We start from the raw sequence: 15,509 nt of genomic DNA on the forward strand, positions 1-15,509 counted from the left end.
TAAGAATACAAATAAGCATGTCTTAGGCATCAGCATGGCTTAACTTTCAATAATTTACTCTATATCTACTCTATATAAATACTGTAAATATATATGTGGCTTTATAGCAGGGGTATTGAATTAAAATTTCAGGTGGTCTGGTCACTAAAATTTTCTACCGGCCGAGGTCTGAATCTCAAGTCTGTGCCATGACTTCTAAGATTGTACGCATCTCCTTTGCTTTTTTTGGTGCGGGTCATGCTCTCTTGCCTTTTTGTTACTGTTTCCTTCACACACATTTAATGTTAGAGGAACTCTGATGAACACATTTGATAAGGGGCACAACAAAATGTGCCCATCAAAGTGCCCCTTAAAATAAAATGTTCCCATTTGCATGCCCCTTGACATAAAGTGTGCTCATCAGTGTTTCCCTGTAAAGCTCTTTGAAGTAAACTTACAGGATACCCTGAGGGCAGGCAGGAAGTGGGAGCTGGTAGAGGTAGTAAGCTCCGGGGAGTGGGAGCTGTGCCGAGAACCTTGCTGAAGGGGATGGGGCACACACGTGATGTCAGACAATGCATTGCGGCCAGACAGGGAGTGACAGCCAGGAACCAGGAGAAATAGCGAGGTGAAGTGTACACGTGATGTCACACTATGCATTGCTGCCAGGGAGGGAGAGTTAGCAAGGCGGGGTTCACACGTGATATCACACCATGCCTTGCGGCCAGGCAGGGAGTGACAGCCAAGTGGGATAGCGAGGCGGGGGGCGGGGCGCACATGCAAAGTAAATGGTTGCTGGAAACCCGGAGGTCCCAGCAACCCAAGACTGAAGAGTGGCGGGGATCTGATAGGTTAGACTGGCAGACTGACCGGCCAGGCAGGAGAGTCACTCGGTTCGTGTTCGGACCGCCATTTAATGACGGCTGCTATATAGTATGATTTTGCTTTTTACACGAAATGTTATACAATTTAGCTGTCTGACAATCAATAAAAAAGTCCAGTTGAACAAGGGAACATGTAGGTTCCCTTTGAAGTTTCAAAATGTAAGTTTGTTTTTTTTACCAATTATAAAACAATTGTACTACAATGAGGGAATTGAATCAGGGTGGAATTAGATCAATAGAAAATTAAATTCTTAAAGTGGTTGTAAAGGCAGAAGGTTTTTTTTATGTTGATGCATTCTATTCTGCACTCATACTTACCTGAGCCCATCTCCCTCCTTATTGGCTGAAACAGAGGAGAGAGAGGGGCTGGGCTGGCCCATGGCTCTGTGTTTGAATGGACACAGGGAGCTGAAACTCAGCTCAGGTGCCTCTATAGCAAGCTGCTTACTGTGAGGGCACTTAACAGGAGGGAGGGGCCAGAAGCACCGAAAAGGGAAACAAGAAGAGAAGGATCTGGGCTCTTCTGTGTAAAACCACTGCACAGAGCATGTAAGTATGAAATGTTTGTTATAAAAAAAAAAAAAAAAAGAGAGACTTTAGTATCACTTTAAAATGATTTAAAGCACCATAAAAACTGAATTTTTGTAAAATCTTACCTGTAAAATTCCTTTCTCTGAGTCCTCCGACAGTCGCCGCCCCTTCATATTCGTCACAATAGGGTTATTGACCTTTGCTCCGTAGGAGTGGCTAGACAACAGAATATGTTAATATCAAAGCTTTTAGCATACCCCACCCCCAGGGGGTGGTCCCCTCAGTCAATACCCTCCTGCTTCCTGCATTCCTACCTCAGTTTCAGTAGCATAGCAGTAGAGTACATAAACAAAACCCCAAAAGAGGGGCGGGGGCGGCGACTGTCGGAGGACTCAGAGAAAGGAATTTTACAGGTAAGATTTTACAAAAATTCAGTTTTCTCTTACGTCCTCCGACAGTTGCCGCCCCTTCATATTCGTCACAATAGGGACGTCCCAAAGCAGTGCAGACATGAGGGGTGGGAAAAAAAGCAGCCGCGCCTAAGGCAACGCAATACCCACATCAGAGAAAGGAACCTTACCAAAGGAAGGAAACCAACTGGGCAACATGAAAAAAACTTGCTCAACAGGAGCAATAACCCAGGAAAGAACAAGAAACCTAGGGGTAAAAATACCCCAACAGCCAAGGACCCAAACAAAGGACCCTAAGGCACTGCCGCACTAAGAACTTTACGGCCAAAGGAAGCATCTGCCGATGCCTGAACATCCACCTTGTAGAATTTTGAGAAGGTGTGAACGGACGACCAAGTCGCCGCCTTACACACCTGGGCCACAGAAGCCCGATGATGACAGGCCCAAGACGTACTCAGAGATCTTGTAGAGTGCGCCTTCATAGGCATGGGAGGAACTTTCCCCCTCAAAGCATAGGCCTGTTCAATGACCTGCCTGATCCATTTGGCGATGGTAGAGGCCGACGCCGCCATGCCCTTCCGAGGCCCCTCTGAAAGGACAAAGAGAATCCGTCTTGCGAAAAGATTCAGTCGATGACAGGTAAACCCTGATCGCCCGAACAACATCCAAGGAATGCAAAGCCACTTTCTTTGGATGTTTAGGCTTCGCGCAAAGCGAAGGCAAGAAAATGTCCTCATTGAGGTGAAATTCCGAAACCCTTTTTGTAAGGAAAGACGAGTTAGGACGTAAGACCACCTTATCCAAGTGAACCACTAAATACGGAGATCTGCAGGACAAGGCAGCCAGCTCCGACACCCTGCGAGCCGAGGTGATTGCCACCAAAAAGGCGACCTTCTTGGACAACATAGCCGAGATCTCCCTGATTTTTTCAAAAGGAGCATGTTGCAACACGGACAGAACAAGATTCAAGTCCCATGGAGGCAAAGGCTCCCTCCTAGGAGGGACCAGATGCCGCACCCCTTGAACAAAGGTGCCAACTAAAGAATTAGACGCCACAGGGCGCTGAAAGAGAACGGCCAGAGCAGAAATCTGACCCTTAATCGTGGCCAACGCCAAACGCTGGTCCACGCCCGTTTGAAGAAAAGCCAACACCCTTGATACCGAGTATGAACGAGGGGAATACCCCCTGGACTTTCTAGCCTTAATCAAAGTGTGAATGACCTCAGGGGTGAGACCCCGATCCTTCAGGATCTGGGTTTCAACAGCCAGGCCGTCAAAGCCAGCAACTGTAAAGCAGGATGAAATATCGGCCCTTGAGACAGGAGATCGTCTCGAAGCGGCAGACGCCATGGATCGTCGACCGCCAGATTCACGAGGTCTGCGTACCAAGACCGGCGAGGCCAGTCTGGTGCCACCAGAATCACCGTTTTCGGTTCCGAGGCCAACCTCCGAAGGAACCTGGACAGCAGCTGAATCGGTGGAAAGGCATACATCAGACAATACTGATGCCAGGGCGCCACCAACGCGTCTGAGGTGTCCGCCCGAGGATCGCGCGTTCTTGCCACGAACCTTTCCACCTTGTTGTTCAGACGAGACGCAAACAGGTCCACATCCGGGGACCCCCACTGCTCGCACAACATCAGAAAGACATCCGGGTGAAGGGACCATTCTCCCTGGTCCAGGGTCTGGCGGCTCAGATAATCCGCCTGCCAGTTTTCCACCCCCGGAATGTGAACAGCAGATAACGCCGGACGTGCGTCTCGGCCCAAGACAGAATGTCGGCCACTTCCCGAGCCGCTCGGGCACTCCTGGTGCCCCCTTGGTGGTTGATGTAGGCCACCGCTGTGGCATTGTCCGTCTGCACCTGACCCGGACGGCCCTGCAGCCTGTCCGACCAACGCCGAAGGCAGAGATTTATTGCTCGCAATTCCAGAATGTTGATCGGAAGGGAGGACTCCTCCTCCGACCAAGTTCCCTGGGCAGACAGAACGCCCAGAACACCACCCCAGCCCGACAGGCTGGCATCCGTGGTGATCACCGTCCATGACAAAGGACGAAAGGACTTGCCCCCCGACACCGCCGGGGACTGGAGCCACCACAGAAGGTCCCTTCTGTTGCGATGACTCAACGAAATCTGGAGATCCAGAGATTGCGGTTGTCCGTCCCACCTGGCCAGAATCTCCCTTTGGAGACCCCGCGTGTGAAACTGGGCAAAGGGTATCGCCTCGAAAGCCGAGACCATCAGTCCCAGACACCTCATGCACGTCCGGAGGGACGAGCACTGAACGTCCCTGAGGGACCCGACTTCTTCTTGAAGCTTCCGGAGCTTGTCTTCCGGCAGGAAGACCTTCGCCTGAACAGAGTCCAGGATCATTCCGAGGTAAGGAAGACGAACCGACGGACACAGCGTCGACTTTGGAAAATTTATCGTCCAACCGAACTCTTGCAGAGTCTGCATCGTGACGGACAGGTCGTTCACCAGGCCCTGACTGGTCGCAGACCGAACCAGAATGTCGTCCAGATACCCCAGGATCGAGATGCCCTGGGCTCTCAACAAAGCAAGACCCGGCGCAAGCACCTTGGTGAAAACCCGCGGAGCCGAGGCGAGACCAAAGGGCAACGTCACGAATTGGTAGTGATCGTCCGCAATGGCGAATCTAAGGTACTGCAGGTGACCCTCGAAAATGGGGAAGTGAAGGTACGCATCCTTCAAGTCGATGGAGGCCATGAATTCCCCCGGAACCAGGGCAGCCACCACCGAGCGCAGGGATTCCATGCGGAACTTGCGAACCCGCACAAAGCGGCTCAGAGCTTTCAAGTCCAGAATCGGACGTACCTTGCCCTCCTTTCTGGGCACAGTGAACAGATTTGAATAGAATCCCCGAAATCTGTCCTGATGAGGCACCGGAATCACCACTCCCTGAGCCCGCAGGTCCCGCACCGCCAGGTGCAGATCCCGCAAGCGCTCCGGAGACAGCTGAAGATTTGAGGGAAAAAATCTGCCCGCCGGCCGAGAGAGAAACTCGATCTTGTATCCAGATCGAACGATTTCCTGAACCCACCTGTCCCGAACGCGGGCCAGCCAGGGTTGAAGAAAACCGAGCAAACGTCCCCCCACCCCAGAACTGGGTGAGGGCGTCCCTTCAGGCCGCATTGTTATGGGCAGTGGACCCGGACTGGCCGGACTTCTGCTTACCTGCCCACGGCTTTTTCTGGGAGCCTTGTCCCTTGAAGGGCTTACCCTTATAGTGCGACCGAAAGGCACGAAAGGACCCCTGAGAGGGTCTAAACGAAGCATTCTTCTTACCGCGAACAAACTTAGACTTGTGAGTCTGGGGCAAAAGAGTACTCTTACCCCCAGAAACACCCTTGATCAGAGTATCCAAGGATTCGCCAAAAAGGCGAGAACCCGCGTAAGGCAAATTAGCCAAAGTCTTGCGAGAAGATTGGTCAACAGACCAACATTTCAGCCAGATCAGGCGACGGTTCAACACCGCCACACTCTGCAGACGCGCAGCCAAAGGGACCATATCTAGGTCCGCATCACACAAATACATGACACCCTGATGAATCTGATCCACCATAGCCAATGTCGACGGTGAAGCAGAGTCAGCCACCAGAGTGCGCGTGAGCACCTGCGTCCAATCGGCAATAGCCTGGGCTGCCATAATGGAAGCAAAAATAGGCTTCAGCATAGAGCCCGCAACCGTATAAGAGTGACGGGCCAGAGACTCCAATCTCCTGTCCGTAGGGTCCTGGAACACCGCGGTATCCTCAGCAGGAATCACAGTGGATTTATTCAAAATCGCCACCGCGTGATCCACCTGAGGCGGCACACACCAACGCTCATCAGTAGCTGGTGTAAAAGGATAACGCAGCTTGAACCTACTCGGCACAGCAAAAGGCTTCTTTATGTTGCGCCATTGCTCCTCAACAGCGCGCTGAAATTCCGTAGAGCAAGGAAAAACCTGCAACGTTTTGCGTTTGCTCTGCGTCCCATAAGAGGACATCAAAGCAGGAGGACATGGTTCATCCTCCAAATGCAGCGTTTGTTTGATAGGAGCAACCAACTCATCCATGAGTGCAAGCTCTTCAGACGAGCCAGGGGGAGAATTATCAACCCCTTCCACCTCAGCCTCCCCTTCAGACCCCGCAAGGTCTAGAGAAGAAAGAGACCCTGAGAAGGGCACTCCAGCCATAGCATCCCCATCGCCCTCTGAATCAGAGGAAATGGACACCCTGGGCCTTTTTGTGGATCGATCAGCCACCAGCATCTGCACCTGAGCAGCAAGCTTAGCCACAATAGTAGCCAGATCAGCCCCCTCGGGGGAAGCAGCAGCAGCCCCCTGGCCCCCTACCAAGGAGGGAGGAAACTTGCTTTCCTGAGAATCCATGCCCCAGTAACTTAGGAAAAAAAGGAGTACTGCCCCTTTAAGGTCGCGGCGATCGCAGCCCCCCGCACTCACAAAACACACTGACCCACCGGGCTAGGAATACAGGAATGGAAGGTAAAACCTGGAGAGGTCACACAGGCTGCTGCTTCATCGATCGCTGTCCTCAGAGCAAAAGGAAGTGATGCGAAACTGACTGCCCTCATAAAGCCTATGTAAGGCTACACAAACATGGCCGCCGGCCGAGGCTGTAGAGGCAGAAACACTGACATGTGGCCCGCGCGATCGCCGCCAAAATGGCGGCGTTTGGCGCCATAACGGCGCTCTCACCACACAGGATCGGCCACCACAAAGCTGTCACAAAAAAATGGCGGACCGCAGCAGCGGTCGCCGCACAGTATGCCCACAACATGTCTCACAATCATGTCCTTCACAGCACACAGCATGTCACACAGCCTGTTACACAGAGCAGAGCAGGAGAGCCCCCCCCTCCCCCCTGCAGCCCACAGAGAGCAGCTATACTGACAGGGAGCTCAACAGTATGCACAGACATGCAGGGTCCCACAGTCCCAGACTGACACCCAAGACAGACAGGTCCCCACACAAAAATACACTTACCATCCGGATGGCGTGGGGAGCCTGCACAAGCGATCAAACCGCTGCACTAAGGACAGGGAGAGTCGCAGCCAGGACGCAGTGGAATTGCGGTGCGAAACCGCATGGCGTCCAGTGAGGTAGCCACCTCACCGCAGCATCCCCGCAGCGAACAGGGATGGGTCGTTCATATATGCCAGGGAAACCTAGCTGAACGCTCGATGGCAGGCTGGGAAGCCACTGGCCCTGAACCCCGGGTAACCAGGGAGGCCAGCCCGAGACCCAGCACCGCACGATCATCTTCATCAGAAGACCTAACTAGAGCTGAAAATAAACAGCTAAGTCAAGAAAGAGAAAAAACTCCAAATAAAATCAAAAAGAGAAAAGAAGCTGAGACTGAAAAGCCCCAGCACAGGAAACGTCTAACCTACTCCTGAGCTAGACAAATGAAACTGAGGTAGGAATGCAGGAAGCAGGAGGGTATTGACTGAGGGGACCACCCCCTGGGGGTGGGGTATGCTAAAAGCTTTGTCTAGCCACTCCTACGGAGCAAAGGTCAATAACCCTATTGTGACGAATATGAAGGGGCGGCGACTGTCGGAGGACGTAAGAGAAATACTGATTTAATACAATTTACTGGTCTTAATCAGAGTCTCGGGTCACACTAGCATGGCATCAAAGTCGCCTGACTTTGAAGCCATGCAGCACAGCGTGACTTCGTTGCGGCTTGCAAACAGCTACTTTAACAGAAGTCAATGCAAGTCACTGAAGGCTCCCCTAAGTAGTGCAGGAACCTTTTATTAAGTCGGAGTGACTAAATTAGAACAGTTCCATTGCACTGAATGGGGTGCGACTTGACAGGGGACTAAGTCACCTGACAGGTCGCCCCAGTGTGAACGAAAGCCTAAATGGTTAGATGGTAAGGAGTTAATAAAGAAATAGTTGACTAACCCTTTAAATATATGGCGACCAGAAGTTTCAGGAAAACAGCACTGATTGTGATTAAGTATACAGTAGACAGCCAGTTACTGTCTGCCAAGTACATACTGAAATAAAATAACATTCCAGTGATTGCTGCCTTTGCCTTGAACAATATATAGCCAATTGCACACTGGGTATATTAAATAAATGGACTTTCATACCTGCTGTACAATTTGTCGGAATTTTCCTTCAACAGATCACGCTCTTTTTCCAAATCACTGATACGACCCTGTAACTAGAATGGGGAGAAACACATTAGAAAAATTAAAGACCTAAACAGAATACAGTTCATTCTTAAAAAACACTGTCCATATGGGGACATAACCCTGACGATAGATGATAATAATAATAATAATAATAATAATAATAATAATAATAATAATAATAATAATCAGAATAAAATAACAATATTATGTTTTTAAGGTTACTAACCCCAGGACCCTGTATCCAACTATATCTGCTCTCCCACAGTACACAGAACATGGAAATACAATAGTTTTAGTCAATATAAATGCTAAATACTTTTTTGCCATCAGCAGTATATAGCAATCTTGTGACTTCTATCAGTTCCTGGTGAAGCTTGTAGGAGGAGTTTTCATACTGCACTGAGCTGTCCTATCAGGCACCAGAACCCCCTGACCCTCGGTCTGGACAGGACTGATTGGGCCTGTGCTGATTACATGGACTTGTCCAAGAATAAAAAAAAACGCTCTAGCAATACACACCAAACTGAGCATGTGCAGCCTTACTCCAAATGCTCTGTCTTATCCGGACATGTTTTGGAGTTAGTGAAAGAAGAGGCGGATCTGTGCATATAGGATCAAGCAGTCTTTTTACACAATGCAGATTAACCCCTTAGGTTCCACAGTGTGTATAACAAGTATGCCTTACTGCATATATAGACTGATTTTACTGTTGTGGGTTTAGTAACACTTTTAAATCTCCTCAGGAAGAATCATCTTTGGCATGTTAAATAAACTAAAAGGGTGTCTGAGCCGAACAGGCTGCCAGTAGAGTTTTTAAAAACTATTTTCTAAAACACATTACCATTACCTTAAGGCTCCATTCACATCTTTGGCGTCCCGGATCGTGGGTAAAATCGCCATGATTCTGCCGCGATTCCGAATCATGGCAAACCGCGGGACGCCCGTGCCATTCCTGTCACTTCCAATGGCACCACAAACTGGGCGCAATTTTGCCGCGATTGTCGCAAGATGAATCGCAGTAAAATTGCCAAAATAGAATCGCAGGATGCCTGTCGCCCAAAAGAAGTACAAGAACTTCTTTTGGGCGACAGGCATCCCGCAATTCTGTTTGCGCAGTTTTACTGTGATTCGTCAGAAGACAATCGCTGCAAAACCACACCGCGTTTGGGGGGCCATTGGAAGTGACGGGAATTGCACGGCCGCCCACAATTTGCCATGATTTGGGATTGCGGGCCGGGATGCCAAGATGTGAACAAAGCCTAAAAAATGGGAGGCTAACTGCTTCAATGTTAGAAGGTAAGTGGTCTTTCTTTCTTGTTCTTTTTCTCTGGTGTGGCTCGAGGTACAGGTAGTATTTCTGAAAATACTACCTTGGAGGTCCTACTCCTCAACTTAGCGCCTAAGTCCCTGAAATCGTTTAGGACTCTCCATCTTCCTCTGCCTATGTCATTGGTACCCACGTGTACCATGACAGCTGGGTCTTCCCCAGCCCCACCCAATAATCTGTCCACCCGATCCGCGATGTGCCGAACCTGAGCGCCCGGTAAACAAAAGACTGTTCGGCGCTCACGGTCTTTGTGACAGATTGCACTGTCTGTCCTTCTAATGATTGAGTCCCCTACCACCAGCACCTGTCTTTCCTTTCCCTATCTTCCGGCCTCACTGGAGGGCGTTGCTCTGCTCCAGCAATGCTGGTCCCTGACTGGCTTCCCCAACATCACGCAACGGGGCGCATTTATTGGGGTGCTCCAGCCCAGGATCGGCCTCCTTGCCTTTTTCCCTTCTACCCCTCCTAACTGTCACCCATCTACTCTGCTCTGATGCCTGCACCTCTGTCTCTCTGCCCACCTCTATGCAGGCCCCAGCCTGCACCTGTCAGGTACGATCCCAGCTCTCCTTCAGTATGGACATTTGTCTCAGTGTTGCCAGCTACTTCCCTGGATTCAGGACCTGAGCTTCTAGGGAAGTAACGTGCTTACATTTTGTGCATTTGTATTCGCCCTCGCTCACATGATCAAGGAACGTATACATACCACAAGATGTACACCGAATCGCATCTCCACACCCGCCGGACATTGTACCTACTAATCTAGTCTAATGGGGATTCAGTAATTTAAGTCTAACCTGTGTGGCTGTTTTCTAGCTTCCTAACTCTGCTTTCTCTCTCTCTGGTACTCCGCTACACTCACTGACACTCCCAGACACTCAGGTACTCGCAGGTACATACAGACCCTCACAGGTACTCACAGATACTCTCAGGCACTCACAGACCCTCACAGTCGCACAGCACTGTCAGTCGCACAGCACTGTCAGTCGCACAGCACTGTCAGTCGCAGAACACGGTCAGTCGCAGAACACGGTCAGTCGCACCCTCATGACAGAGTAGTTATGTATACAGATATAATTACTGCATCTGTCCTTCTGAGCAGGGAGGAATATTGTGATCAGACATAAGAAATATATGATTCGCTCTAATTGTCCATCTGTATAGCGACAGGTACATCATAGCTAGGGTTCGAGAATCTCTTCTTTCAGGCGGAAGCTGTTTAAATAGCATATCACATCTCTCGGTGGGTCTGTTTCTCTACCTCTGGGTTGCAGAGTGCGGTTTAGACATTTAATTTCTATTATGGTGGTAGGTCTGTCCAGTAGCTCATTGAAGATAGATGTGATGGTGGGTAGGAGTTGGCCATGTTGTCCAGGTCTTCTAAGTCCCTGTTGAGCTCCTGCAGCTGGAGTGTATGGGCATCTGTTGCAAAATATAGCTTGTGGATATGGGTCTATTGGTTAATAATGATCTTCTCCACCTCGTGTACTCCGTTTGCAATGGCCTAGATGTCATGCCTGAGGTCCAAGACAGCTGCTGACAACGTGCCTTTTATGTCAGCAGCTACAGTGCCTTGCGAAAGTATTCGTCCCCTTGAACTTTGCGACCTTTTGCCACATTTCAGGCTTGAAACATGAAGATATAAAACTGTAATTTTTTGTGAAGAATCAACAAGTGGGACACAATCATGAAGTGGAATGAAATTTATTGGATATTTCAAACTTTGTTAACAAATAAAAAACTGAAAAATTGGGCGTGCAAAATGATTCAGCCCCTTTACTTTCAGTGCAGCAAACTCTCTCCAGAAGTTCAGTGAGGATCTCTGAATGATCCAATGTTGACCTAAATGACTAATGATGATAAATAGAATCCACCTGTGTGTAATCAAGTCTCCATATAAATGCACCTGCACTGTGATAGTCTCAGAGGTCCATTTAAAGCACAGAGAGCATAATGAAGAACAAGGAACACACCAGGCAGGTCCGAGATACTGTTGTGGAGAAGTTTAAAACCGGATTTGGAAACAAAAAGATGTCCCAAGCTTTAAATATCCCAAGGAGCACTGTGCAAGCGATAATATTGAAATGGAAGGAGTATCAGACCACTGCAAATCTACGAAGACCTGGCCGTCCCTCTAAACTTTCAGCTCATACAAGGAGAAGACTGATCAGAGATGCAGCCAAGAGGCCTATGATCACTCTGGATGAACTGCAGAGATCTACAGCTGAGGTGGGAGACTCTGTCCATAGGACAACAATCAGTCCTATACTGCACAAATCTGGCCTTTATGGAAGAGTGGCAAGAAGAAAGCCATTTCTTAAAGATATCCATAAAAAGTGTTGTTTAAAGTTTGCCACAAGCCACCTGGGAGACACACCAAACGTGGAAGAAGGTGCTCTGGTCAGATAAAACCAAAATCAAACTTTTTGGCAACAATGCAAAATGTTATGTTTGGCGTAAAAGCAACACAGCTCATCACCCTGAACACACCATCCCCACTGTCAAACATGGTGGTGGCAGCATCATGGTTTTGGCCTGCTTTTCTTCAGCAGGGACAGGGAAGATGGTTAAAATTGATGGGAAGATGGATGGAGCCAAATACAGGACCATTCTGGTAGAAAACCTGATGGAGTCTGCAAAAGACCCGAGACTGGGACGGAGATTTGTCTTCCAACAAGACAATGATCCAAAACATAAAGCAAAATCTACAATGGAATGGTTCACAAATAAACATATCCAGGTGTTAGAATGGCCAAGTCAAAGTCCAGACCTGAATCCAATCGAGAATCTGTGGAAAGAACTGAAAACTGCTGTTCACAAACGCTCTCCATCCAACCTCACTATGCTCGAGCTGTTTTGCAAGGAGGAATGGGCAAAAAATGTCAGTCTCTCGATGTGCAAAACTGATAGAGACATACCCCAAGCAACTTACAGCTGTAATCGCAGCAAAAGGTGGCGCTACAAAGTATTAACTTAAGGGGGCTGAATAATTTTGCACGCCCAATTTTTCAGTTTTTTATTTGTTAAAAAAGTTTGAAATATCCAATAAATTTCATTCCACTTCATGATTGTGTCCCACTTGTTGTTGATTCTTCACAAAAAATTACAGTTTTATATCTTTATGTTTGAAGCCTGAAATGTGGCAAAAGGTCGCAAAGTTCAAGGGGGCCGAATACTTTCGCAAGGCACTGTATATTGTGTAGATCACTGAGGCATTGTGTGTGTGAGCCGCATGTGTGGAGACCTTTGAGGCAACGGATGAATAGGCCGTGCTACCTGGCTGCGTGCAGACAATGTCTGGTATTTGGCAGCTGAATTGCAGCTGAATTGCGAGCTGGAGTCTTGCGGGGAGCGGAGCTGCTGTCGGAGGTTTTTTCCATTAGTAGGCTTTCTTGGATCTCGGGTAAAAATTATCCCTTTGTTGGCCGGAGCTCCAGGCTTAAGCAGCCATCTTGGTCCGCGCCCAGGCTACACCCCTCAGATGTGATAGTGATCATTTTCCCAACCCAAGAAAAATCTGACCCACTATTTGTCCTATTACATATTTCCCATTTAAATGTAGATGTTAAGTTTCATGCTGTTTAAAGAGACTGACATTAATCTCTGATGCCTCTTTAACCTCCTTACAAATATTGTGTAGTTTGGCTGCGTGGGAAAGAAGGGGGGGGGGGTGGTTAGTGGTGCTCCATTCTCTTTATGCAAGTCTTCAACTTCGTGAAATGGGAATAACTCTGGAAGATTCTTCGCAAATGTGACCCTAAATGCATATCTTAGATACAGCTGTATTCTGCACCCAATGTATGTACCAATACTAACCTATAGAAACCCATCAAAGATACATTTTAGACAACAAAATCCTAATTAAGGATTCAACTACAGGTGAGTCTAATTATTCATTAAACAGGAGTCCAGCAGACAATTGCTTTCAGCAATGGCAGCACACCAAAGAGAAATTTTACAAGGCCTGAGAAAGAAAATAATTTCTTTACACAAGGAGCCGGCTACAGGATGATAAGCAAAGCTTTACTTATCAGTCAGAATACTGTAGCAAAAGTGATACAAAAATTTAACAAAGAAGTAACTGCAACCATCTCACAGAGATGTCCAGGTCCTCCACAGAAGTGGCAAAGGGAAAAGGCAGGGAAAGTGGCAAAGCCCCATACTCACCACATCAGGATACTGGGTCCTTCTTAGGGAACATACCAGGTGAAGACTCCATGCTTTGGGAGGGCACACCCCCCTCCTCAATGTAGAGGGTCTTTAGGGACTGGGTCACACCAAGGAAGATTACCACTGCTCTGGATCTTTGGAGCATCGTGTGGCTATTTGAACCCTCACTGTACTGCTGTATCAAATAGTCCAGCGGCAAAGGCAATGGCACAGGCGGGTCCTGCCTCTTCCATGTGGTGGGGTCAAGGTACAGTTCCACGAAACACTACTTAGGGTTGACTGATCCTGAAACTGAAATAATGATTTGCAGTAGCCGTAGATGCAGCAAGACGGTGAGAGAAATTCTCTGTGTGAAGAACTGGGGGTAATCTTCCCAATTATCTAGGTATAGGTAAAAAATAAAAAAATAAATGAGTGTGGGGGGGGGGTAGTTATATGAGCTGTTATATAAACTTTGTTTGCCAGTGTACTCACCAGAAGATGACATCATATAACCTATGGTCTTGATTAATAGAAGCATGTGTTCTGTACTCTACAATTAAGACATTTGCTTTCCCAGTGTGACACCCTGCCACTATATAATTGGGCCTAAAAGTGAAGCTAGATTCTCAAAGCAGTTTGAGAAACTCTGGCAGGTTGATTGTGAATAGAGAAAGCAGTGTTATATGCTTTCTCTGGATTTGATAGTTCTGGATCGGGGCCTGAGAGCTTGAAAGTTCCAAAGAATATTGGGTGGGATGGAACCTTCAATCCAGTGTCCAGGCTTTGCTGGACTCTAGAAGCCTGTGTGAGTGCAGATCTGAGCATAGCTCAGAACAGGTGGAGTTGGAGGTGCAGTTGCTGCAGCCAGGAAGGAGGTGTGCTTCTGTCTTGGGAATAAGGGAATTTTCTCGAAACAGCACTCAAAGTGGGAGAGGTTCCAGACCATGGACTGAGAGAATTGGGCAGCTGAGAGAGTGCCTGGGAAATTAGAGCTGAGGCAACTGGGAGAGTGTCCAGGGGACAAGAGGGATCTGTGAGTCTTGGAGGAGTAAGAGGGCCCTGGGGTAACAGGAGAACCTCTACCTATGAGCCAAGAGTGGGCCTATGCAGCAAGGAACTGCAATTAAAGCAAAGTGAGCCTAAGAGCCAGGTGGCTAAGCATTTTCATTTAGTGTGAAGCTGAAACCCCTGCATGGGAAACCTGATATAAAGGACTTTATTTTCAGTTTCCTTTAAAAAAAAAAAAAGGCTACTGGAACCTTCCCCATATCACACCAGGCATAGATCTGTATAGCCACATTCTTGTACAAAATGCAATTTTCTGTCAATTTTTGGGTGGCACAAAGGCTGATTGAACTGCAGTGTATTTCCTCTACCTGGGCAATCCAGGTGCAGTATACAGCCTTTAATTAACATAAACAGCTGTGCCTCGTATACACCAATACAGTGGCGCACAGCCATTTATGTCAATGACAGCCTGTACATCTGGGCAGCCCGGGTTGAAAAAATACCCAAAGAATTACGCTGTATGGGCTCACTCGGCCTTGTATGCAAGATTCCTTACTTAGAACATAAATTTTGCAATAGTAAGAGCCCATTCACACTAGCACGACTTGTGAGGCGACTTGTGTAGCCCCAGGTCGCTTGACATAACAAAAGCAATGTTAATCAATCAGTGCCGTCTTAATTGGCACTACTGAAGTCGCTCCGACTTCAGAAAAGGGTCCTGTACTACTTTGAGGCGACCTGTGATCCGACTGTCCCATATACTTCAATGGGAGTCGCCTCCTTATCTTAATTGACACGACTTGTTATCAGACTTTCCAGGAAGAAGAAAGAGATTAGCCAGACATTCCCCACAGACAAAGTCGCCTGTCTCTTCAAAGTAGTGCACAAGTCTCTTCCAAGTCTCTTCAAGTCACGGGGCGAGTTTCTGGTCGTGGTAGTGTGAACCGGCTCTGAGAAAACCATTTTTTTTTCTTCAATACAATTTGTTTTGCAGTTTTACAAACAAACAAACAAAGGGTATTGCAGCATATAAAGAGAAAGGAGGT

The 15,509-nt window shown here is 48.0% G+C and overlaps 1 protein-coding gene across 3 annotated transcripts in view; it reads right to left on the bottom strand.

The window, feature by feature from the left end:
- Positions 1-15,509, bottom strand: part of RPGRIP1L (RPGRIP1 like) — a 478,852-nt gene that overhangs the window by 272,608 nt on the left and 190,735 nt on the right. For all 3 annotated transcript variants that reach the window (XM_082269857.1, XM_082269856.1, XM_082269855.1), the window contains exon 9: positions 7,932-8,005. In XM_082269857.1, coding sequence (XP_082125983.1) covers positions 7,932-8,005 — 74 coding nt within the window. The remainder of the gene's footprint in view (positions 1-7,931; positions 8,006-15,509) is intronic.

The sequence above is a fragment of the Pelophylax lessonae genome, assembly GCF_965119305.1.
Source record: "Pelophylax lessonae genome assembly, chromosome: 10".
Taxonomy (NCBI): domain Eukaryota; kingdom Metazoa; phylum Chordata; class Amphibia; order Anura; family Ranidae; genus Pelophylax; species Pelophylax lessonae.